The 27,850-nt window shown below is 40.3% G+C and overlaps 1 protein-coding gene across 1 annotated transcript in view; it reads left to right on the top strand.

The window, feature by feature from the left end:
* The window catches only part of LOC124168378 (nephrin-like), a 49,367-nt gene that overhangs the window by 20,772 nt on the left and 745 nt on the right, over positions 1-27,850 (top strand). The window contains exons 5-7 of the mRNA XM_046546592.1: positions 12,866-13,183; positions 22,445-22,744; positions 27,572-27,748. Of these exons, the coding sequence (XP_046402548.1) occupies positions 12,866-13,183; positions 22,445-22,744; positions 27,572-27,748 (795 nt within the window). The remainder of the gene's footprint in view (positions 1-12,865; positions 13,184-22,444; positions 22,745-27,571; positions 27,749-27,850) is intronic.

Below are 27,850 nucleotides of genomic sequence, written 5' to 3'. Positions count from 1 at the left end.
TGCAACTTACCCGCGAACACACGGATGTAGGCTCGAAGTCCAGCCTTCGATAAGAAATTCGCCGTCCCCTCGTCCACAATCTCGAACAGCAATAGCAATGAAGCACACGCGGCAACTGAGTCCCAACGAAGTTCACCTGTTTTGCCCACAACAAGTCCGCACGTGTCAACGGCTTCCACGGCTAAACACAGGGGGTGCTGTAGATCTTCCAGAGTGTGCCACCAGAGCGCGCAACAGTAGATTTAGATTTCGCACTTAAACCAGCAGAGTGCACCAACCATAACTTTGGTTCTCCCATCCAAAGGACGTTGACTGGACGTCTTCGGTGTGACACTCTTTGCCTTTGGTTCTCACATCCAAAGAATTAGTTTTGACGTCGTATCATTCTTGATGACGCATCCAAATCTCTCCGCCCAAAAGGGTTCAGGATGTAGCATCCCAACCTGTTCTCTCAGTGCGCGATAACTACGTGAACCTAGCCTATTGGCAACGAATATTTTTGCACCTATTCCCCGAAAAAGGGTCAAGTACTTTGTACTCGTACAAATCCTCAAGTGGGAGGAATGTCAACTGATGAATTTGCGGACATAACACACCTTAAATGAATCGCGACTACATGAGAAGCTCAAGGGATTACAGGCAAGATAATATTTTGGAATATTTCTTTTGTTCTTTTAAAAGAGCTCTAAGTTATTTTATGTAATATCGAATGCATTTTTATAGCAGTTTCATGTTCAATAGCAAGGATAGTATGATATTCTGTAGGTGACAGATTTTGTAGGAAGATCTTGGCTTGGATATGTGTCGGATGAAGTAGAGGCAACGGAGCAGCCTCCTCTTCCCATCCCATCACCGTTGAATTAACGGGTGCAATCCGTCACGCCGCAACCTGCACCCGCCGGCATCGCATCGGTGGGGCCCCCGTCATATCCCCGCGAGACCGAAATCTCGTTAGCATGGCGCGGGCGCTCACAGCCGCTCGTTTGTCTCGCTCGACGGTGCTGCCGCCTGGCGCCCATTCCGCGAAATGACTCAGGCGGCGGCGTCGTCGTCGCCATGGCCACCTCATTCTCCCCTCCCCTCGATCCCGCCCCTTCCCAAGCAATTATCGGATAACACTTCCGAATATCGGTTTTCACGGATGGCAAAGGGTGGGGGACTCCTCCCTTAGGCAGCATTGAATCCTTCGCCAGGGGTCTTTTTCCCCGTCCCATTCTCCCCCTGCCCCTCCTTCGCATCCCTTAAACATATCCTGATACCTGAGGCAGCCATCGTTGCGCCTCTCTTGCCATCACGTCGTGGCGACAGAAGAAAAGTCTCATTTTTAAATGATACGGTGACGGCTTTCCGCCCAATTTTCCGCAATTGTAGCCTAACCGCCGAGGGACTGTAAGATTTACGTGAAGGGACAATATCTGGGTTATCCTCCTCAGACATTGTATCCTCTATCGTAAATAAACTGCAATAATACTTCAGTTGTTTCCACAATTGTATATTAACCACCAAGACTTCGATAGTTTAGATTTAATCTTGAATTTAATTTAATTTTAGCTTCATTTAAATTTAGATAAGCTGAATTGTCTAAACTTGGGTCGTGAAGAGTGGAATTGGGTAAAAGCGTTAGTTTAGATGATAATAAAGGCAATGCAATTCCAGAAAGTGATGCCGTCAGAATTTCCTGGTTACGTCAGTGTTCCCGTCATTTCTATTATCTCACCATATTTGGCGGGAAATTTGAGACAAAAAGCTGTTCATATTTTAGGTGAAGAGTAAGAACAGCATTTCAAGGCATATTTCGGTGGTAAAAGTCAGTATCGCTAATATATCGCTTGAAATATTTTATTTGATAATTCTTACGAAAATGTGGATGGTTCAATCATGATTCAAGTCGCTAAATTAATGAGACCCTGCGGGGGACATGGTCTCATAATGACGTCATTAGTAAATCAAGCAAAGTAATAGTTAACTCCCCAATTAGAAGGTCTAATAGTTCGTAAATCATTAAATTGTCAACTTATATCCAAAGTTTTTCCCTGGGTATGAGGAGGTTTTGCCTTGATATTTCTCTTCTCAGTTCTATTTCATTTCTGCCTCTTTTTTCTGTCTCGAAGGTACCTGTAGTGATGAGCGCACACCATTGCAAAGAGCTGTGGCGCATTGTCCTCAATTCAGCAGAAACTATCAATATTGCATTGATTTCAGTTGTAAAGGAGCTGCATGTTTCCTTCCATCGTGGTGGAAATTCTCTCTTCATTAGCTACCGTTATTATTCTTGCGTTGACAGATATTTTTTATTTTTACCGAATACGTATAAATACACCAAAATAAACCAATTGTACTCACAATCATTGCCCGTTAAACCTTCCTTCAATCGAAGGACACACTCTCTGGCCTTTTATGAGTGAATGAATCGCTATTAAGAGTGTAAGCGAACCACGCGAATCTCATCTCTAAGTTCGAAGAGTTGAAAAGAAGGGGAAAGAGTTCGTGACGTCATCAATTTATCTACGAAAGGGTCAAGATCATCGACTTTTTCTATTGTAATAACTCGAAGAGTAGACGTTGGACCGAAAAACGGAAAAAGGCAGGTCACTTACTTATCTTTCAAACCCTATCACAACTCACAGCGACAATTATAAAAAATTGCGAACGATTACATAACTATAATATTAATTGTTATGGATGTATTATAATTAATTATTGTCATGAATTCCTTCTTTGAGTGTGTGTATGTGGAAGTCACTACTTCGAAAGCTCCCAAACACTCACACGGGAAAATAAAACTTGAAGCTCCGTCGCGAAAATTGTCGTGAATGAGTGTGGTCGATTGTGAATTATCGGTAAAATTAGCGTGGCCCTTGTATACGTACGTAAGGACCATGGTGAAACTTTTGGAATGCGCAGTGCTGCATTCGATTTTTTTCAAGCGCTTTGCTACCGCGTTTTGTTTGTTCTTCCGTGAATCGTGGAAGAAGGCAAACACCTCGGAATGGAAAGTAGCTAGGACATAGTAGGTGTGCGCTTTAGAATTGGATTCCGTAATATAGATCGATGCGGGTAAGAAACAGATCAACTCAATTTCAATCAAATCGGAAGTTATCTTTGCCGCTGAAAACATTGACCTGCAAGCAAAAAGTACGATCTGCATGCGCGCTTTGACCGAGAAAATTAACCGCCAGCAAATTGTGCTCCTATTTGATACCAAAGGTTGTCTCATGAAACGGACGCATTTTGAAGCTGAGAAAAGCTATTATCAACTGAGACAGTTAAAGAATAGGGTAGTTTCCTTCATCAAAGAAAACGAAAGGCATTGATTGCGATTCGTTACCCACAATTAGTGTATTCATATTATACAAATTATTTCGTTTTAGAAATACCGGTTTAGACGAATGGCAATGGTCCGTTTTTATCCTCATTTGAAAAGGGCCAGATTGGCGCCCATGCGATGCCACTCCACGTGGCGTCACAGGGACCTAGTTTCTATACGAGAAGATAGGAGTTATACATCGTCTGAGGTTACCAATGCATGCATGAGGCGTAGAGCTCAGGGAAACATGTCTTAATAATCACTTATTAAAACTGGCTAAGGTCGGAAAGTTTTCTTCGTTTGATAAGGTATTAATAATCCTTATTTAAGCCTAGCGCTACCAGTCAGCAGGGTACTCAGCTACCCGCTAGCAGCCTGCATCGTATCAGCGCTCAGCTTCGCCTCAAGGTCACTTCACAGGGCGGCAGCGGGAACCAGAAATACGTCGCACGGAGAGATTTCCCGGCATTCATACTTGCGCGTCGCGTTTTCGCACGCTTAAAAATTTTCACTTTTCATTTAATCACGAAAAATAGATATCGTCATTTAAAAATCTAAAAGCGTGAAATACGTACTCCAGGAGTAATAATCTTTCGATTTAGGCAATAAAAAAATAATAGGAAACCACCCTAGTCTCGAAGAAAGTAGCGAGGTCATGATCGGGGTTTCGTTGTAAAGGCATCATCTCTATGCTCCGACTGTCAGCGGTTAATTACCCCTCCCTCTCGTACTATTGTAGCAATTCCAACGGTGGCGCCATCGCAGCCAGTGAGGCGATCTGGTCCAATCGGCTAAATGCATCGCGCATTGGCGATTTTTTTTTATCCATATGCTAAAATTTAGCGATTGTCTCTATGGATGATGTCTGTGAGCGTTTAATATGCATTGATTGGACAGCAGCCTCTCCCCGAACTCAAAATCGTGAGATTCCAATGGAGTAATTAATTACATACGGTATGCTCGATAGCGCATCTGCAGGGCTATCTGCCGAAAGTTGTGTGTGTGCTCCTGTCAGATAAATCCAATTGAAAGCCTCATTGGTTTGTGTTATCGATTTCTTCAGTCAAATATGCCCGCTTCAATACAATATTTTACACAGCGTCATGTGCAAGGCAGGATAGGGGAGGTGTAAACAATCTTTTCATATGTCGCTACTGATGAATTACGTCCTCAAAAAGCATCGAAGTTTTAAGTCGACCGTAATTGCTTACAGTCGAAATTTATTAATAAGAGCTCCATTTTTAGAAGCAATCTAAATAAAATTGCCAACGTTGTCGTAGTCTTCACAGACACAAAAAAATCTCGAAAACCGCGTGCGCCACCGTCTCCGTAAGCTTCGATTTTTGGCTGCCAGGTGTCAGACGATTCGCGAATAAGGAATTAATTTGTTTCCTTTATTACGTGATTCTTATGCATCATATCTTGGGCTATGACTTACCTTTTTGAGTGTTTCATATTTTATCTATTGAATAGTGAAATGGAATGCCGCAAAATTACCAGATACTGTGTCTTATTGTCAGATAACTCTTTTCGACTCCGTTGCTTTCCTGTGTTTGCTAGAGAGAGGGGATTCACAAAGAAAGCTCTTTCATTGATGGTGCTCGCAGTCCAAAAGCGCCTCGTGCAGCCCATTTGCCGTCGGAATGTGTAGGTATCCCCACCCCCCCTCCCCCCGCCCCCCACCGTTCCCCCTTTGCATCACTTCTAATGGTGCTGACATGAGCACACCCACCCACGAACAATTTCCATTTTCCTTGAATCCAAGGCCCTCTCTTCCTGGGCTAAATAATAATTGAAAATTGGACTGATTTTTTCCGGAATGGGCAAAAAAATATTACATATGCAAACGTTCATCGCTCAGGAATAATTGAAAATCTCACGATAAATTTACTTCCGGATTTTTTTTTTCAGGTGAATTTCTGATTTGTACTGTTTCCAATCAGTTCAGACTTTAAGTAAAGAAACGTTCTTTCTGAAACTCGAAAGAATTTTGATAGATGGAAGGGAAAGCAATAGCGGACATAGAAAAACTCAAACGGGGGACGCAAAATACAGGGACCTCCACACCGAATATGTATGCGCATTTCGAATGCATTGAACTTCAATGCGTACGAATGTGAAACTTTACATATATATTTACGAACCTCTTAAGTTTACTTTAACTGCGTATGTTCAATATGTCCTCCAACGGCGGGACGAACAATATCACATCAATACTCAAATTCCTCCCATTCCTCCCCTAATAGGACATTCATGTCCTTCGTCTCATTGCAGTGCGGATCCGGTTACGCACCACCTCTAGTCCAGGTTCCATAGGAGTGGTGGTACATAAACGTTGTCTTTAACGAAACCCCATAAAAAGAAGTCGCATGGTATCAAATCCTGTGACTGTGGAGCCCAGCTGACGCATGCTAAGTCGCCCTCTCCTTGAGGGCCAATCCAACGGGTCAGTAGAGTTTCATTCAGATATTCGCGCATTTGGCGACTCCAATGAGAGGGTGCCCCAATGACAATTGCCTTGTTGAAAAATGAAGTTGTCTTCGTGCACCCTCGGAAACAACTGAGGCACAAAGAGCGATGGTTTAAAACAAAATAATACTTTCGTGATAGTAAGCCGCATTTTCTTTATGAAACACCCTGTATATCTTGAGCTACCTTTACTTTTATCGTAATGATAAATGAGTCGCATGCAAGTTTTAAGAAAGTTTTATTTAAACTGATTATAAAATATACAATGCCATCTCATGACGCAAAAACATTACAATTTTGGTTCTGCAATGTAAGGCAATGCGGGCTGCCCCACAAGGAGTGGGGGGGATCGCGCGACCCCTGTTGCGTGATCTACGGCTGAGGGAAAGACGGAGGGTATTAAAAGCAAGAGCCTTGCTCAATCTTGAGTTCTCGCTCCATCTCGGTCCTTCAGATTTCAGACTCAAAAAACGTGAGTTCCAACACGAGTTTGTATTTTAGAAACTAATTTCAACTCAACTTTGAGCAGGAGTAAATGTGTTAACTTTCACAGGTAAACTTACGCAAAATTAGATAATGCATTCACCTAAACTTTTGTAAGCCTTGGCTACCCGCTCACAAGAACTAGCGTAACTGGAGCACAATATGAGACGTGGAAGTATTTGTCATTGCAATAGGGTGGTTTCCTATTATTTTTTTATTGCCTAAATCGAAAGATTATTACTCCTGGAGTACGTATTTCACGCTTTTAGATTTTTAAATGACGATATCTATTTTTCGCGATCAAATGAAAAGTGAAAAATTTCAAGCGCGCGAAAACGCGACGGGTAAGGAAATCTCTCCGTGTGACATATTTCTGGTTCCCCCTCCCGCCTGGTAGGTGACCTTGATCGAGGCTCTGAGCGCTGATAGGACGCAGGATGCTAACAGGTAGCTGAGTACCTTCCTGTCTGGTAGCGCATGGCTTAAAAAAGGTTTATTAATACCTTATCAAGCGAAGAAAACTTTCCGACCTTAGCCAGTTTTAATAGGTGATTATTAAGACATGTTTCCCTGAGCTCTGTGCCTCATGCATGCATTGGTAGCCTCTGACGATGCATAACTCCTATCCTCTCGTGTAGAAACTAGGTCCCTGTGACGTCACGTGGAGTGGAATCGCATGGGCGCCAATCTGGCCTTTTTCAAATGAGGTTAAAATTTGACCCTTGCCATTCGTCTAAACCGGTATTTCAAAAACCAAATAATTTGTGTATTATGAATACACTAATGGTGGGTAACGAATCGCCATCAATGCCTTTTGTTTTCTTTGATGAAGGAAACTACCCTATTACCTTGGGCGACGGCGGCAGACATCTTGAAGGTTGTCCACTAAATTTGATTTTGGACTCAACTTATCAGCGGCAGAATATAGTGTGAGCGTGATTTGTGGCTCGTAATACCAACGTGGCAATCCAGTCACGTTTGCGTCAGGACCAAGAATTGAATAACGCTCTGGAATACGGCCCATAACTTGCGACGAATATGAATCTTTCTCATTCAGCCTCTCCGTCATATTTTAAAATAAAAGACGTGAAAATTGCCGCCCAATTTTCAGAGTTTTTTGGCCCCATTCGCGTTTTTCGGTTCATGAAATTGTTCAGAGAGAACAGCAGATTGTGGTAAGGATTTTCTTGCAAGAATCCAAGCAACTAAGAGCCACGAGGGATAGCTGAGAAGCAGTGACCCGCTCACCAGGAGATCATGGCGTCATCAGCTTATTTGCGGAAGAGTTAAGCGAGGTCGAGACCGGGATCAAAACTAAAGGGGGGGCTAACCGCGGTCATTCAAGTGGTAACACAGAAAAGGTTATGAAACCAAAATTTCAAGAAAATTATTACAGCGCTTTGTTGGTTTTTAAAATTACTTGCTCCAAAAAAAATATTTTATTTTTATTACATCTTTAATACTAATATCACTTTTCTCAGATTTAAATAAAATTTGCACTAAATTTTTGTTTTGAGATAAATTTACTAATGCTTCAAGGGGGCAGCTGCCCCCTCCTGCCCCCCGCTGCCTCCGCCCATGGGGTTAAGGACTTCAATTGTTTGCCACGAATAGATCGAGAAATAGGTGAAAGATCGGAAAATGGAATAAACCTGTCTATGTATTTTTTTTAGTCTGTCACAATTGACAATTTTTTCAAATCGTGTTCATAAGAATCAGTTTTAACTACGAAATAAGGAAATTTCGGCCGGGCCACGAAAAGGCACTTGGGTGCCCAGGGTTATTTTGTCTTTCTCGTACATCTTACCTCACCTTCCCCTATGAAAAAATTGTATAAAACCTGTATAAAATTGTATAAAAATTTTGTATACATTCTGTATAGAATTATATACAAGTTGTGTACAGTCTCTATACAGATTGTATAAAATCTCTATACAGATTTTATACAGTCTGTATACGTTATATACAAAAATGAGTGTATACAATTTGTATAAAAATATACATTTTATACAAATTATATACAGGCTGTATAAGAATTGTATATGGGCTGTATACAATTGTATACGGGCTGAATAAGAATTGCATATGGATTGTATGAAAGAAGACCTACCCTATGAAAAAATTGTATAAAACCTGTATAAAATTGTATAAAATCTCTATACAGATGTTATACAGTCTGTATACTAGTTATATACAAAAATGAGTGTACATATACAATTTGTATAAAAATATGCATTTTTACACAAATTAGATACACGCTGTATTAGAATTGTACATGGGCTGTATAAGAATTAAACATGGGCAGCATAAGAATTGTACATGGGCTGTATACGGGCTGAATAAGAATTGTATACAAACTGTATGAAAGAAGACCTAGGAATACCTCATCCAAAATAGGTGGAGTAATACTACCCATTTTCTTCCTCATTTCATCTCAGGTCATAAAGAAACACTCATAAAAATTATTCCAACAGACCATTTCCCTTACCACACTTCCTCTAGGAACCCACATGCATACAAAGGCATAAATAAAAATGGAGTGAATGCTGTCCAAAATATAACATTATAATCCTTTAAACATTGTTAAACTGAAAACTAACCAACCATTCAATACCAGATTTTTAAATGATAAATAGGGGATTCTCAAGTTAAACAGTGGAAATTAAGAATAGCATGTAATTAATTCTAAGTAAAACATCACTTACTCATAAAAAAATAAACGTCTACAAGGTACTTCCCACACAGCACACGGACACCTTTAACACACGTTTAGGTTAGGACTGAATTTCGTTCGATAATAGTATCTAAATAATAGGTCCAGACAAGAATTTAAATAAATTAGGCTTCAATTCCATACACAATATTTATTGGGCTTCTTTGGTGAAATAATACAACACAAGAAACTACATAAGTATTATGTACTTAATTTTCTTCTCCCCCTGCAACCGTGTTGTTGCTGTCACTTGGCGTGCCTTAGTGAGTTTCTAATAGCCACCTCCACATCTTTTTCAGGGACTGACATGCTCTCCTGCACTGCTACTGTAGTAATGAAGTATATAAAAATTTCAATGTAGCAAGAAATTGTCTCTTGTAGGTAACAAGCAGATTACATAAGACAGGAAACTACAGTCTTATTAGTCTCGTGTTTAACATTCTTAAGGTTTCAAAATTAGGAAACCTGTCCATTTTAGGCCGTAAACATTTTAGAAACTTTTCTTTGGATTTTTCTTCTTCTTAAATAAGAAAAGATTTTAAGTAAAAATATTAATACATTATATATTTATAAATGAAAGTTATAAAATATACTAGTAATACATATATTATAATTAAGAACATTTTTCCTAGAGCAATTGTTGCACGACAGATCCGAACGACAGAATACAACGAACACAAAACTAAAATGCAAGAATTTCCAAATGAATTGCTGCTACAATATTTTAAAACACCACTTTGTCCTGTACATCAACATCATGAAGCCACTTTTAACTAGAAATTACGTCCAAAGAATTTCAGGGAGAAAGGGTACATACCTTAATGTTTTCCGTAGGGGTGAAATTGTCTCTTCTTATCGCCAAAATACACTTCTTCTTCAATCCATGAAGATCTATAGGAAAGGTAAAAACTTGAACTTTGGGTCTAGTCCTGAAGGGGTTTCCTTCGCATACCGGCACCACACACGAGAAAGGCATATTTAACAAAAATGCCTCACAAACAAGTTTCTGAAGCCCACCGAATGAAATTAAAGAATAACGGAAACTTCACTATTCACAAAAATTCTAATTTTCACCAACTTAACCACAAAAATCTAAGGAATATGGTGAAACAACGTAAACCACGTAATCTCCAACGGCGATCCTGGACGATCCTTCCGCGGGCTCTCTTTCTCGGTGGCTATGGCCCCATCCGCAAAAGAAAATGGTCCCACACCGGATATGAATTTTTTTATCCAGAGTATCCAGAAACGAAATGACTACTGTGTCATATATTAAATCACGAGTTTTTAGGAAATTTGGGCGTATGTGATACAACTTTATCGCTGCATATGAATTTGTCAGTGTACTGTTTAAAACCTTCGTACCGCTTCATACAAACGGGACACGGGGACACTATGGAGATATGGACGCCCGCTGGTGACATTGAATCTTCCAAGTGGCATTGAATGACTAGCGTTGATGGATCTCCAAGACTCTTGTTTAAAACGCGATTCATGATCTTTAGAAGCAATTGAACTCTCGAATGTGGAACATTATTTTTGTCCCCTACTAAGTTCATTTTTGGACTTGGATTTTTGAGGCCTACTTTGAATTGCTGTTATACAAATTGTATACATTGTGTACAAATTGTATACATTGTATACAAATTGTATACATTGTATACAAATTGTATATGCTGTATACAGCTGGTGAATTAATACAGTTTATACAATTTGTATACAATGTATACAAATTGTATACAACCTGTATAAACTGTATAGAAATTTTATACGGTTTTATACAATTTTTTCATAGGGGTTAAGACCGATGAGAGTGTTTTCGGAGGATCGAGTCCCTCCGTTTCCCTGGCCACCGAACCCTGACGTCCCGAGGAAAGTAACTCCATTGCTTACCTTCCGGGCACCCTGACTTATTATACTGTCAAATATCAAAGAATATAAATTTTCCAATAATCATTAGTTGCAATTATCTATTTCCTAGTCATAGCTCCCTCACAATAGTTCGTATTTTTGCCGCCAGTCATTCAAAGCAGAATCAGCCACATGAGGCCCAGAATTCCTTGTGAGTTTCCTCAGGAGCAGCGACTCTCGAGTCTGTGACGCCGAAGTCTAGAACTACTTGATCGTGGCGAGGGAAAATTGAATTGCAAAGGTGGTCTTAATGGTCGTACTCTGAAGGTGGGGATATTTTGAAGCAATTTTTATCGACCTTGAAGTCTGTATTGGATTTTTCAAAGCTGTACTCCTTATCTTAAGATATAATTTAAAGGTGTAGGAACAGAGGCACGAGTATTTTAAATGGTTTGGAAAAAATCCTCTTATTATAAGAATATTTGTGAAAGGTTTCCATTGGAATTCAAGTGAGAATGTAAGATATACTTAAAAAGAAATAAAATTAATTGACTTAATTCATTACCAGCATTCTCCACATTTTTACTTCAACCGTAACAACTCCTGGGTTTCTTTGATGAATAGTAATTGTTAACTTATGCTGTATTATTGCCTAATGATCACGAAGTTATAAATATTTCGCACAAATATTCCCCTTAGTTAAAAAATGATGTAGCTTGGCACTAATTTTCCCTTGCTAGGCTCGGAACTGATTTTTTCATTGAACGCCGGTATTGACGTATGGCTGCTTGAATCTCACTCTAATTTACGGTCCCATATGGACAATTTATTGCTATCTGATAGTTTTCTATGAACTGCCCTTATGGATGCATTGACTCACAGTAAATCCCATACATTCCATCACAACATGATATAGTCAAAAGGATGCATTCAATATCTAGAAAGTAACGAGGTTTATAAATAATTAATAGGAGAGGAAAGGATATTATAGAGCACCATGATGCCAGAGAAGGATCCGGTGAATAGGCAAAAACAAGAGAGCAATTACGCGAAGCATATAATGGAGGGAGGGGAAAAATTGTAGTCTGTGATACTTTTTAGAGCTGCGGTTTTTGGGAGGAAGAGTGCGTCTAATGTACTATAGCATTGTATTTAATCATATTATTGGAAGTAAACCTTTTCCGGAGAGATATCGTGAAGCTACAAATCGAATGATAAACAAAGATATCGAACTGCCCACTAATTTCATTTAACAGCGCACTACACCAGTTAATACCTGATGATGATTGTAAGGAAATCGAAACACGTTTTGTGAGCTGTTAGATAAAATTTGTGGGCTCTTTATTATCATATTCCCTTTAAAATTGGTTTTCATGCTGCAGCCCATTATTACTCCGAATGTCAACCCTTTCCTCTCCACCGGTCTTCATCTTCGTATCCTTCTTGATATGTCCTAGCGGTCCACGTACTTGCTTCCTTCGTCTTCCTCTGAGAACTTCTTCCATGAATTTTTATGTTTCCCTCATAGCTGCCGTGTCTCATTTCGTGGCCATTACACCGTGCTGTTCTTTGGCTTACAGGGACAGAAAATAGTTTCCTTTCTCCACCTACTCTCATTCACATATCGTCATTGCCCTATCTGTACGTTTTACTTTAAGCTTCCTCCTCCAGTATCACATGGCGAAGTCCTTTGTTCTTTTCTCATCACTCTTCTGTACCATGGAGCGCCACTGTCCACAATATTTTCTTCACGTAGATGTTCAGTCTCGGAGAAAATGCACCGCTTTCATGGGGTGAAAAATGGAACCCCTGCCGAGAGTCATGTGCCAGAGGAGATGACCGAACAGAACCCACTCCTTTCGCGCCCCCCCCCCTTGTGCAACGTGATAGGGCCGAGTTGGGACTATCCACAAACATGAGGGCAAAATCTATGATATGTTTCTACTTAAAGTCAGTTCCTATGTTGGACAAGTGGGCAATGAATGTATATAAAGTGCTTATCCGCACGACAATTGATGACATACTCTTCTGTCCGCTGGCAGTTGCTCCTGTTTGCGCGGGTCACGGCGAGGGCGCCGCGCTCCCTGGCGGAGTGGTGGTCGTGGGTGCGTCGCTGGAGGAGCGGCTGATGGTGCGGTGCGACGTGGCAGCCGATCCGGCGGACGTGGCCTTCGTGTGGCAGTTCAGCAACTCGGGCGAGGGCTTCGAGGTGCACCCCGGCAGGCACGCGTCCAACGGCACCTCCTCCGTGCTCGCGTACACGCCTCGCTCGGACCACGACTACGGCACCCTCTCTTGCGCCGGCGCCAACGCCATCGGCAGACAGGCGGCGCCTTGCCTCTTTCAGGTAGTCCCGGCAGGTAATCCTTTGATCCGACCGCCCCAGCACCCTCCCCCCACACACTGTGTTGCTCGCTCACTGTCACCGACCGCTGGATGCATGCAGACGCACTCGCAAACGCACGGCACGAGAGCTATAGGAGCCGATCCCATTCCGGGTGACGCCTTACAAATGATATCATCGAAGTCTAAGGTGGGCCAGGGAGAGGGACTGCCCCTACATGTGAATTGCTCACACGCCTGAGACTGAGTCTGGGGCGAGCTCTACCCTCACCTATCCAACCAACCATCGGGTTGAACAACTGACAAGAGACAGCTCGGAGCATGGATCGGGTAGTAGTCGATCATCACTTAAGGATCAGCGGCCGAAGGACTTCAAAGAGACCGAAGTTTACTTGCAAACCGCATGTGGCCCACGAACGTTATCGGGGCTTTTTTTCCTCCATACCACACGAAGGAGGAGAAAGATACCAAAGGTCTGTTTACACGGTAACTTAACACATGAAAGTAAATGTCTCAATGGACGAACGCTAGAATGAACGCCGAAATGTACTATTTAACCACCAAAATTGTACGAATGCATGAGTAGAAAATAGAACCTGCTTTGATTTGCTTCAAGCATTCGTTCATGATCTGTTCCGGTCCTTCAAAGTCGTTCGCGCATTTAAACAAGCATTTGTGTGGGTCGATGCAGCGTGGGTCCTTTAGATGAAGTATTTCGCAGAGGTAGCAGGGGGTCCCTCAAACTCTTTCGAATGGTCGCTAGCACAATAAAAACGACATAGAATTCTCCAGTCAGCCATTGAATGCGCAGTTACCCACCGCTCATCCACCGAGATGGGTTTACAAGAGTCGCTTACACGGTAACTTAACACATGAAAGTAAATATCTCAATGGACGAACGCTAGAATGAACGGCCGACACCGTACTCCCTCCAACGGCCGAGCCGTAAAAATGTTTGTCAGCCGATCTCAAGTCCGTTTCTGTCGCCAGAGCGGCAATCCGCCATCACGCAACGTTAAGGTTCATCCTTTGGACATTTGAAATGTCCCCGGGGACTAAATTGAGTAGCCCCAGACTGTTAAGTTTTCTGTCTGGTGCAATTGTTAAATCCCGATTATAATTGTTGAAAAGTTATGAATCAAATGGAGTAATATTTATAAATAAATATAAATTTCGGAAATCAGCCCTAATTATTGCGTAGATATTTCCCCAAAGTGATGGCTCTGCCCGATGCCCGACATTTGTCAACCTTTTCACGATAAATGGGAACAAAGAGGCGGGAGACAAAGCATTAAGCTGCCGACTTCTCCTCTGTAAGAACCGCGCTCAAAAACACGCCAAAAAAACGGCTCGTTAATTCTTACTCGTCTTCTTCTCTTTACTTCGACCAAGTAACATATACATATGTATTTTCGCGTGACGCCTGTGGTTAATGGCTAGCTCCATATGAAAATTTCCTTTTCTTACCCAGTTTAACTTCCAAGCAACATCAAATTTGAAGGTCTGCAGTTAAAAATGGGTGCCTTGATCAGCTGTTTGTGAGGTAGATCGGAACCAAGGCCTATTTTGCATGTAAAATTGAACGGCCATATAAGGAGGTGCCATGATAAACACGATTTGATTGGAACTGTACAATTTTTCAAATGCCAAATCTTAAAATTTCCTCAGCACATATTTTTAAAAAATCTTTCTTCAAATTTCCACGGTGTTAGAAAGGTGTGTAAAACGTGTGAGATTGGCTCCAACATTTGCCAAAGCAACGCATCTACTCTCCACATGATCGAGCTATCTCTTGTTTCGTGAAGATCAGTCAAGATCGAACGTTTTCTTCAGCTACCAAGTGACGTGTCGTGACATATTTATTTCTCAGTTCCATACCACCTACAGTTAGTGATGAGGTGTAATCGCTCAGTGCGTCTGAATGCACCCGCTGCTTACACTCAACGCACTTAGAAGCAGTGCAGTCACATACTCCTTCCCGGTGCACCGCCGCAATGCCTTGATCACACAGAGATCGCATGCCCCACGGTTGTACTATCAAAAGAGCGAATGATAACGAAAGCTTTCAATGCGGCTGCAAACTAACGAAAACCTCATCTTGGTAACAAAACAAAATTGTAAACTGCACTCCAATTCCAACGTTAACCAACCCGAGCTGCCATTTTCTCGGCACTAAACTGCCAAACCTCGGGTCGGTTAAAATTGTAAGTAACGTGTGGTGGAGTTAACAATTGTATTGTCTTACGAAGATCAGAAACTTGCGCTAAGTATTGTTTCAGTCGATTATTTGTAGAAAATCTAATTCTAAAATAGATATCCCTACTCATGTATGTGTAGTGTTTATGTGTGACGTAAAGAGTCTTCAAATGACACTATAAATTATGTAAGATGTAGGTGGATCTTAGATGAATGAACAAACTGTCATGCGTCACTAACAACTCCATTTCTCCATCCCCTTTGTCGAGTAATTCCCCCCTCCCCCCAATCCTTCCACTCCTCAACCCTCTCGACACGCGAGCTGAACTAGTGGAACCTTTTTGAAAAGTGACACATCCTTTCATTGAAATACTAAGGTATGTGAAAATGGGCATCACGAAGTGTGAATTAAACCCTCCACACGAAGTCACCGCGATGATCCAAGCAGAGAAATAATCCGGTCCGCAGCGGTGGTATCCTACTAGCAGGTCTGTGCTAAATGTTCTTTAAGGATTGTCGCCGCGGCAGAATCAATAAACTGATAAAATCTTTTCAGAATCAATTTTGTGGAAGTTTGATATATATCCACAATAAAATAACGCAAGTGGTAATGTCCACACTTTTAATACAAACCGTGGTTTCAACACATTTTGTCATTTTCAAGGCACATCACGCCGATTAAATAGTTTTTACAATCTTTTAAATTCTATCCACGGAAAGATTAAATTTACGGTCGAATATCCATGGTAAATTAAAAATGGCACATTGTGTTGAAATGGCCATGGTCGGTTGTTGAGTTTTGCATTAAAAGTGTGGAAATTACCATTTGCGTTTACGTTTATCATGAAGTTCGAGTAAACACCGCTCTTAATCATCACGCGCTGCTAAAGTCCTCTCTTTCTCTCTCTATCTCTCCTGCTTTAATTACAGTTTGCATTGACAAATTGCAAATTCACAAAACTTCTATCGAAAATGATCGTGTTCTGTGAGTATTTTGACCGCTGGAAAACGAAAATCCGTCCGTCCGTCTTATCGCCCACAGTTTTTTTTTCAGGAATAATTCACATTTGCAGCCGGTGACAATTCAGTATACCAATTAATTCTATAATATAATAAGTATATCCTTCAAACTGTAAGTTTGGACCATGGCGAAAGATCGCATCAGAATATCAAGGAAGTAGAGCAACGATTCCTGAACATTGGATGATGGGAGACAACTTGTTTTGGAAGCTCCACCGTGAGCCCAAAAGGGAATCAACCGAAGGGGCTTATATCCGAGGGGAACAAAGAAACCACGGAATTTGAGTGAATTGCCTGTATGTAAATGTTCGTATTCTCCCGTACCTTGATCATTTAAACTTTCGTTCTAATCCCACATGATTCGTAGGTAATATTTATCCTCACATACCCATGTTATCTAAATTGATATTGTATATTATTTGCGCGATAAATGTGGATAATAGGATTTTCAAAGTGCCATTTTAAAATTCAGATGGTAGAAATATATTAAGAACCCGAAATTCTGCGAAAAAAGGTTTTTCACTCTTGTGTAGTATACTGCCATCTCCTCACAGGTAAAATTTGTGCAGGGAATACCAATCATCACCATTTTCGAGGTAATATCATAAGTTTGAAGCAGGTGATATTCCAGCGAAAAAATACCGGTAGGGCGAGAGTGGCGCGTGTTGTTTATGCGGTTGTTTCACCAGTCAAGACATTCCGAGGAGTCGACCCTGTGAGTGCTTGACCCGTTAATGCACAATGGCTGTCACCAGCTTCCCAATCTTGGCACGCAAACCGTTCCTCCATAATCATTTTACCACTTGCAATATTCGGTGGAAATGCTGTCGTTAGATATGACTCTCTGCACCGTGTTGAGTTCGCTTTGAAGTTATCGATGGAGTCGCACCAATTAATCTGAGGTTGTCAGACATATGAAGTATTTTTTTATAGTCAAAACTGTAAATAAAGTTGTGATTGAACTATTTTTTCTCCACCGCATTGTTCTGGGTCCTCTTCTCTCTTGGAAGCTGCAAGGGTATCAATTAAGCGTTTGGGTGCGAACGACTTTCACGTAAGAAAATACTAGTCCCATTTCTCAACGTTCTTTCTACGTGTAAATGCTGATGATGTTCCAGAAACGCAACGACGCGACGTGACGCTTACCAGTGAAAACTCATAAATTGACCACCAAGGTTGTTGTAATATCATGATTGGCTGATTAATCAGGTCCAGCAAAACCCTTGTTATCAGTTATTTCATAGAATAATATTTTATATTAAATAAGAGAATATTTATTGATTTTTTTCTCTTAAAGAATCTTTGTCTTTAATTTTGATGATCTTCTAACCTAATTTCAACAGATTGAGATCCATGCGAATTCTTATTTCCCCAACCTATGCATTCCAGGAGGATATATCCCGATTAGTGTGATGCACCAACTTTAAATGCCATCGTAAGACACTTATAATGCTTTAAAATGACGCAGAAGACCCCCCAAAATACTACGCGTTCTTGTACAATTTATATTTTCCTCGTTTTCTAGTTATTAGGTTTTCTTAATTCATGCTTGCACGGTGTCCATTCAAATCTTATTCTAAGATTTGTCATAACTCACTGCCACTGATTCGTGTTTAAATTTTGTTGTTGCTAAGCGTTATCCGATATGGAGTATCCCAGTCATCTCTTTACTTCATTCTTCTCCTCCAAAAGCTGCAAATGTTCGAAAAGCCTTGAATGTAATTACTTTTTTCGATTGATCGGGGCTGAAACAGTCGTAATCATTAAAATTTTGAGAAATCATAGAAATGTTTTACCGTGTGATTATTTAATTCACGACTCAATATTTCAGGTAATTTTTAATATACCTGGTGAGAAGTATTACTCTAATTTTTTTAAGATCTAAGCATTTCAGTTTTTTATTAAAGTTTCTGACGTTATTTGGAGTTTGTATTTATTGCAATCACATCACTCAGATTGAAAGTTTTGTCTTTCCCTTAAAAAAATCAGTGGTGGAGAGATTTCAGAAGGCAATGAGTGAGTCATGGCAGCCATTGGGCTTACTTCGAGTAAGAAGTTGAATTAACTATGATCGACGCCTAGTTAGCTTGGTATTTTTACGTTACCATTCAATTATCCGTGGTAACCGAAAATGTAAGTCAGGTAATTAGTTTTCCTCAACCCTCCTCGTTTCAGTAGTGAAATAAAATCAAACGACCTCACTTAGAAGTAAGGAATGCTCAACACATGCTAGAAACCACTCTTTACATTCAGGCGAAAGGTAATCCCCCTGTAAAGCGAATTTCCCGATTGCAGTTGATGAGTACGGTGCTATCGATGCGAAACCTTCGCTTATATAAAACAGTCACTGCATTTTTTTCTATCTAGCTTATCCAAATTGACAAAAATTGGAAATTGTAACTTTTACATGTTGTAATTAATTGAATATATTATTTTTGGCAAAACTGTCAAAACAAAATAATCCTAACCAAGTTGAGAGTCCAATGCGTCTTTTAAAACCAAGAAATATGCTGGTGAAAAGAAATGATGATAATGACAAAAACACGACCCGTCGGAGGGCGTCGCCAGCGGCGAGTTGGTGGCACTAGAACGACTCATCCGGTCAGCAGGAGGAAGGGGGAGGGATGCTGAAGCAGGGGAAGGTAGGAGCCGTGGTGGGGATGGAGAGTGCTCTCTGGGTATTCGGGAACTCTGCCTTCATAGCGGCGAGGCACTGGAGAGAATACGGACGGGGGCAAGGGACGAGCGTGTAACACCATGAAATTCTGTGAAGTCTTTTTTCCGAGGCAGAAACATGGGGATAAGTGATTTGTGCAGTTTGAGTTTCCAGTCTGTCTCGTCTTGTTTTAGTCTAATACTAATAATAACACAGGCATGCGTTTTTACGGTAATGCCATGTTTTTCATGTTCTGTGGTTGGAGTAACATATATTTTTTTGCATTGAATCCGAAAAATGTCTCATTTTTACTAGATTGAGTCAGTTTTTTTTTAAATTCGCCATCTGTCAATTTCTAAGCTATCATATATATAGAAAATGGAAAATATCTGGCGACGCCCTCCGACGGGTCGTGTTTTTGTCATTATCATCATTTCTTTTCACCAGCATATTTCTTGGTTTTAAAAGACGCATTGGACTCTCAACTTGGTTAGGATTATTTTGTATTGACATTTTTGCCAAAAATAATATATTCAATTAATTACAACTTGTAAAACTTACTTATTCCCATTTTTGTCAATTTGGATAAGCTAGATAGAAAAAATGCAGTTACTGTTTTATATATTAGCGAAGGTTTCGCATCGATAACACCGTACTCATCACTTCAATTAGAAAAATCTTTTAACCGGGCAATCACCTTTCGCTCTTAGCTTTCCTTTTATTTGTTATGGAGCCTCATGTTTCATTGAGGTAGAAGTGTGATAGGGTTTACTCAAAATTAGTTGTGGTCTAATCCTTTCCCAAGTTTCTCAGAATAAGAAAGATCGTCTTCATTGAAATGACAATATTCATCCCCAGACTCTAATATATTTGGCTAGTTTGAAGTTTTTTTATATGAAATATATTTTTGAACCCCTCCTCCATTCCCTGTTCGTCACGTTTATTTGGTACTGTGGTAGAAATTTGAGTGTTTTCTGTAAACCATAATCATCCCGTGTTTATAAAATACCAAAAAGTAAAATAAAATGTGTTTGAAATAACTCCAAAAATGTTTGAGCTTCAAGAGTAACAAATCAATTTCTAATGGGAAATCATTCGATCCTTAGTCGTATCTTCCCTCATATGAACCTATAATGTGCCTTGTGGATTTCTCCATTTTCCGGGTTATCGCCGCGTTTCTTGGTCAGAGGTGACGACAGTTTCGCGAGGATTCCACCAGGCGTCTTCAGGTCGAAGTGAAGACGCCTTCGACCTGAAGACGCCTGGTGGAATCCTGGCGAAACGGTCGTCACCTCTGACCACGAAACGCGGCGATAACCCGGAAAATGGAGAAATCCACAAATTCTGTACGCCTCGGAAGACTCCGAGACAACACTATAATGTGCCTTTGTGTATTTTCGTGTTTTACGTGTATATTGCTAGAAATGCGTGGTGTAATCAACCCTCCAAGTCACATAACCAATCCCTCACATGCTCTTATGCTAATATCCTCCCCAATTAAAAAGAAAGTCATGTTTCGTAGAACTTAATTAGTGTCTATCCGTCGCTCTATTTGTCTCCTTCTTGTAACTCTGTCTCTGGTTGCACTCACGCACTATTGCCTGCTATTGGTGCACTCGTAATCCCCGCACTCTCCCACATTCTTTACCAGCAATTGACGAGCACTGGTTTAGAACTGTATCTCATGAATGAATGTCTTGTACCTATAGTTCGCACACGTTCCTTCACTTATCGTTTACTCTTGCACTCAGTGATATTTAAAGTGGTTTGAAAAGGTTATAAGGATGACTCGTGAGGTCAATGCATGCTTACACGCACTTTTAGTAATGCCTAATATGTGTAGCTGGTTGTGTCATCCATGTATGAATTTGGAGTATAATTTATTGATCCATCAGGAGTCTTTTTGTTGTTATTTCCATCGATAGGAGACGTGATCTCCTTAAACGTAATTTATTATGGGCGGGAGTGATTGTGGATCGGTGATCTATCATCACTATACTCTGAGGACGATATTTGCCGAAACTATGATCAGTGGGTAATTACATGCAGTCATCGATAAATCATGTCATTCCGCTGAATTCCCTCGTAAAACTTGGAATTTCCAATGGTGTCGTGGAACAGAATTAGAGGCATTTTCTGTTAATTACGAAAATTATAAGTGGGCGTCCCTTAAGGATGTGCTTCATGCCCACATTACTGTTCAATATGCATTTCAGGTAAAAAAAACGTCAGAAACGTTGCTGGAAAATGGAATTAAATAGCACACATGGCTCGCTACTTTTTGCTTTCGTTTTTGTAATGCGATTAATCACGGTTTTCCTGGAGCACAGAAAGGTATCTTTTATTGCTAATCCATACAAACGACAGTTATGAAAGGTGCCATAATCGTGTATGGGCTTCAATTTGTTCTGAATCTTTGGGTATTTCCTTAGAAATATCTTTAAAATTTTTCCATAAAATGAGTACGAAGTTATTTATTTTACCATAATCTCTTTCCTGATTTCGTTATCTCAACCAATGACAACACTGGAGTCTATTTGATTAAAAATGGCTACAGAGGATATCTCCCGAAGTAGATTTATCTAATTTTTGCATTAAAGCATTTGATCATTGAGAGAACTTGCACAGACACTTGTCAGTGCTCTGTTTTATTATCTTTAGAATAGCTTCACCAAATTGCAGGTAGTATTTAATTTTAATTTAAGATATTTTATGGATCCATGAAATCAGAGTCATTGCTAAAATGTGGAGTCCTTACATCTCCCTCGTGAATAGGAAAATATGGGTCAGAGTACGTCAGCAACATTTGGTTCGGTTTCAATTTCCGTTGGATCATACGTGCCATCGCCAGAGTTCCTAAATAACATCGAGTTCAAGTGGATAATGTTGTGAATTTCATACACTTTCTCCTTTTTTATGTCTCGGAAAATTCTGAGCATCTTTCAATTCTGTATCATGTTTGGCAATGTAGAAAATGATTCCCAGAATGACCCGTAGTATCCCCGAACAGGGATTAGGCGTGCTAACCTCATGATGAGTTAAATTCAAGGGGTTCCTACAGGATCTATTTTAACCGCTTTTGTTTCCTTTGTAGAAATTAGACCCAGAGCTCGGAATATTCCAGGAAAATAGTAGCTTTTCATTTTTAGTAGGCTTATAGGGATTGAATCTATGCACATTACTTTTAAGGATCGAATCTAGCCAACTCTATGTGGTAAAATATTGCGGATGCCTTCATTCTGACCATTCTTTCGCCCTGATATTTCGATATTCACCCCTTCATTAAAAGAGCACGCAGTTATCTGCGAATGAAGCTGTGGTGGTGGCTGCGTCTCGCTTTCCCATCAGCGGATATGTAACAACCCCCTTTCAAATTCCCCCCACTCGTCGAATGCCACGAATGCAGGCCGTCCCTCACCGCTTAGCAACTGCACCGTGGGCAACAGGAGCGCCGAGTGGTTGGAAGTGGACTGCGCTCCCGGGTTCGACGGTGGCCTGCAGCAAGTGTTCCTGCTCGAGGCTTACGACTCCCGCTCCCCGCGGCTGAGGGCCAACGCCACCCGGCGGGACGCCCCGCTCTTCCGGCTGGCGGACCTGGCGCCGGGCGCCTCGCTAAGGCTCGTGCTGTACGCCGTCAACGCCAAGGGACGATCCGAACCCACGGTCATCGAGGACGTGTCCCTGTGGGACGCGGAGAAAAGAACAGGTAGAGAGGGTTAGGTGTCAGCGGCGGGGGAGAGCTTTCTTCAGCCTCGGTTTGAAAGGAGTGGTGGAATGTTGAAATGCAGTGGGCTTGTCTTCAAGAAGAAAGATCCTAAGCCTTCCAAATGTGTGCAACTCGTTCTACCCATGGTGGAATCCCATTTCTACGAGCGCAGAGTGAAATCGGAAAAGGCTGACCGAAATTCAGGAAGCTCTTTTTTTTTAAGATCGGTAGCTCAAACTTAGTTGAGACAATCGCAGTTGATCTGCGATTACTATGTTTGACTTTGAGCAGTTGCCTCTTGATGCTCGGTGTTAAAATTGAATTATTTGTCTACATATAACTCAATATTTTCAACTCATATACATAGTTTTACTTTTAACAGGATGCTTCATACAGCCTCGATTGTCCATTGATGGTTTAAAAAAAACTATGTATTTCAAAGGCGTCATCGCAGTGAGCTAGTGAACAACAGCTGTATGTCCATTACTTTCTGACGAAAGATAAATGAATAAATAAAAAGGCTATTTAAAGAAGATGATAGTTCCGTCCACATCTTGAGAAACATTATGATCCTTCTTTCTGGAGAATCTCACCCATTTACTTCCTCTGGCACGAAGAAAGCTCTCTTCCTCCAATCATAGCATCCTCTTTTATTGGATTATAATGTACAGCAGATCAAATTCAAAAGTGTACCTTACCTCGAGGCCCACTTTGAATGTTACTAGATCTTCTATATGCATCATAGGTCCTAAATTTGTTGGATGCGACCTCTGTCATTGATGATTACTCTATGGTAAATTCGTCGATGGTGGCCAATAGCCTTTCAAGACGTAGTAAAACCACGAGGTGGAATCATCTCAAAATGTGTAAAATACCTTTTTGATCTGAAAGCAAAAAGCATGGCGTTGAATGAATCATTGTGTTACTTCATTAGGGAATACATGCCTCAGCTTTGTCTTATAAAATGCCTTGTTTGACCGTTGGATCCGTCCACTGCGTGTTCTCTTTCTGTTGAATTATGAAAATGCGGAGGACATTTCTCTCCCCGCCCCCACACATTCAATTCTCAACTGTCGAATCACGGCTTTTTCAGCCAGGGATGCGAGGATAGCAGACGCGTGCACTGGACAATATTTTTTTATCCATCGAAGCACGTTCAAAATTTACCGAATTTTTCAGGGCACCTATTGCATTTTCAATCCCAAAGTATATTCTCCACTGGCGGCACGATGTGTGGAAATGTTCATTTTATTCATGTCACGAGATGGTAAATAAAAAAGTATGTATTAATATGTCCAAAAATATTGAAGCGATGCAGTCACAAAACTACTTTATTATCACTTGCGCACATATGTTCAGTTCTTTCTTCGGATCAAAGAAAGTTTCATATTGTTCATATACAATTCATGTGTGAACATTACATGGCCAAACGAAATTAATGTTACAATTTTAATTATTATATAAGGCAGTATAAACTCGAGGATATCTACTCATCTTATCCGCAGTTATCTTTCGAATGAGAGGCTAGAGTGTTGGTCGTAAATACATCCACATTAAGATTCACGTCATTAATAAAACCGAGAACACGGAAGACACAATCCCTGTTTTTTCACCATGAAATGGAATGGATTTTGCGATCAAGTGGTTGGTAGGTCAATAAGTAATTGTTTCATCATTTAATAAGTCTTAATTTTTGATGATTTTTTTATCAAGCAACTTTTTCCCATATTTATTCTGGGGTTGGAAATTTCAATCGGTCCAGTTTTTGGCATTTTTGTAAAAGAAAATACGTATTAATTTTTTACCTACGTTCGATTTTCTTCATTTAATGAAAAATTTCCTTCGCAGTTAGAAACGATGGTTGCATGTTACCATTTTGAAGTAATCTCACTGACGTTCATAACTCATCGTCTTGTGGTCTGGGTTCAAATTGGACTGTGAAGTCTTCTGACTTCTTTTAATCCCTGGCTTTAGTTTCACGCCCTTGCTTTCGTCATTTATTTAATGTTTCTTCGTCATATGTTTAAAATATCTTCTGGTCTACGGAATCTGTCATGGGATGTGTCTTTTAAGATATGATTTCTTTGATGGCTTGTTAATCGCTGGATGCTAGTTCGTTAAATCAATTAGATGCTGTTTTCATAACTGCCGTCACTTTGTTGACTCTCGTAACAACCCGTGGTTTAACCATTTTTATGATGAATATCTGTGCCATTCTAGAGGTATCCACTGGATTCTTGGGCAGCAAGTTGCAATCCCTCCACAACTCATAAAATTGTAAACCATTCCACCTCTGTTTCCGAGGGCGCTTAGTACCGTTAAACTCTACTGCTATTGACTTTTCGGACTGACACCGGTTACTCATGAATGACACTTCAGCGCGTGGGCTGTTGAGTCAGATGCCAACGCTTACAGCATAAGCATTTTGTAGCGATCTTAAATTTTTATTTCCCTAACTTTTATTTTCAATGGTCACAGCTTTAGCTCTGTCTCGTAGCATTTCCCTTTCATGTGAAACTTTTTGCACTTAAAATAATGCTTGTGATAATATAAATAGGGAAGTACAGAAGATCTTACGCCCAAGGGGATGTGTGTTAATATTTCGTTTGATACTAACCTCTTCTATGAATTGATGCTCTGATTAGATAAAGTCATGATCCTCGATAGATATGATGGTTCTTCGTCTGCAGGTAGTGCGTAGACCGCGATGTCCTCAATTTACTGAAGGACGAATGAAAGTCGCTGGAAATCAGGCTTTATCAATGTAAATTATTAAGAGATTTTATCAGCATAATGTGCTGTTGAAGTCATTTTTACCAATACGAAGAAGATCGAGAAATGGAAGTGTGCAGGAGAAAATATTGCATTCCCAGTGGGTCACTGCTCATTCTTAATAAACAGGAGACGTTTTTTATCATTTTTTATAGCGATTGGTATTGAAATAATGTCTTCAAGGCTTTCATTCAAAGTATAAATTAATTGAAGTGCGCATGGCAAGTAACAGTAATGAGTGCAAGAGACAGGTGGAGATAAATATGGCGGCAAATACTTTATGAGTTCTAATCTTCCACTAGTACAGCTTCACTGATACGCATGATTCATTCCATGAATTTGAATTCAATTTAATTCTTGTAATTACTGATTTTACGTTCACCAAACTCATTGATTTCTTTCGAAAATTAAAAGTTGTATAACGGCTGTATGTACGCTAATTGTGCTTGGTCGAAGAAATCTCCGATCGAGGTTGCGGTGTTCATGTGTAGCTACTCTTTATGTTTATCGTAAGGGACAGTGGCAATTATTGTATTTTAAATAATTTTTAGTCGTATAAAGATAGGTCTACCCATTAAAGTTCGGAATTAAAATATCATTGTAATTCAAATCATAATAATGTTATTTATTTTCCTCTTATTAGCATATTGAAATGTATTGCATTTAACGACAGTTTCAGTCACCAAAGTTCCATTTGGAAACTAATCCATGAAAAATTCATTGAAAATCAAAGCAGCATATTGATTAATTTCATTATGTCTATGGCCTAAGCCCATTGGAAACATCGGGTTGCCAGTTCTGCTCAAATTTGTGGCTATCATATTTTCCACCTCTTAAAATGCTCCATTTTGCATTTGCAGTTTTCCTACCTTGATTTCCCTGAAGGGTTTAGTATTTAGAAAAAAGGTGCATGTTTTTTTCCTCATATAATGTCGATTTCTATCACTCTCTTTGCGATATTTATACTCTGAAACGATTTAATTCTGCCAAGTATTGAATGAGATTTAATCTGTAAACCTCCATTTAATCAAATACTAAAGCGAAATAATACTTTGCAAAATATTTTGCTGTACGTTTTTTGGGATTAAAAATTTGAATAGATCTTTTGCTGATACAGATTGAATCCGACATATGCACCTATTTCAGCCAAAACTGGTTATATATTATCTTCTTTTAACAATTTCTAGCTTGTATTAGGTCAGCCTTCTCATACCAGATCATATTTTATTCTGATTAGATATGACTTCTTCAGATTAGAAGGTTTAAAAACTATGACCGCCAGCTCAGAAGTAAATTCAATTAGTAACATTCCCCACGAATTTAATTAATTCACTTTAATTCATAGGAACCTAATATCAGGATGATTTAGCAATGAAATTTTAGTAATGGAAACATTACTCGGTCAAAAAATTCAATTTTTTTGAAGAGCTAACATCGGTTGTCAACTTTTACTCTGATATGATCAACAGAATCGTCTTTAGTTTACCTTGAGGTTTAATTAATGAAAAATTCAATTCTTTGACGTCTCGACAAATAAATTTGTCATCTTCACGGATTGGAACTTCATTGTAAAACTCTCTCCGCGTGTTGTTTCCCAATGAAAGTCCTAGGTCAGAGGATGGAAGTCTTGCGAGGACGTCCACCGTGAGTAATGCATACGCTGTATTCCGGGATTCCACAGCGTTGTAATATTTCTATATAATGACAACAGTTTCCCCGGCAATCTCGCCAGTCTTCACATTAAGAGGTGAATTCACGTGAAGATTCACCTCTTCAAGAAGGATCACCCGTGAAACTATCGGACATCAAATAACGCCGTGGGCACTCGGAAAATATTATCGCATCCGAGAGTGACCGGTATGTTTATTGAAAAATACTTCTAAATCTCCGTATTACAAGATAAACTATTTGATTAACTCAGTGCCCATTCGCGATGTGTGTGTGTGTGTAGTGGGGCGTGTGTCAGCATGCCCCTTCCCCCTCTCTCTCACGCCATTTCTTTCCACCCACCTCCCCCCCCTTCTCCCCAATCGCCCCCACCCCATTCCCTTTCAGATTCGGCTTCTTCAGGGGGGGCGGAGTCGCTGGGCGTCCTGCCCCTGCTCGCCCTCCTGCTGGGGGCACTACTTGCCCTCTCCTCCGTCGGGTTAGTGGCGGCGCTGGCGGTCAGGCGCCGGCGCCTCTCTCCTGGAACTTCTGGAGGAGACTCTGCGCCAGCCGCCCACCTCCTCGGTAAATATTAATTTGTTATTTTAGAATAATTTTCTTATACCGTTAAAAAATGTGAATAATGCGTAAGGGTAATCCTGTAAAGAGTGTGTTTTTATTCCTAAT

Source organism: Ischnura elegans, chromosome 11 (assembly GCF_921293095.1).
Source record: "Ischnura elegans chromosome 11, ioIscEleg1.1, whole genome shotgun sequence".
Classification (NCBI taxonomy): Eukaryota; Metazoa; Arthropoda; class Insecta; order Odonata; family Coenagrionidae; genus Ischnura; species Ischnura elegans.
The sequence above is the reverse complement of the archived record's forward strand: the minus strand, read 5'-3'. Positions and strand labels throughout refer to the sequence as shown.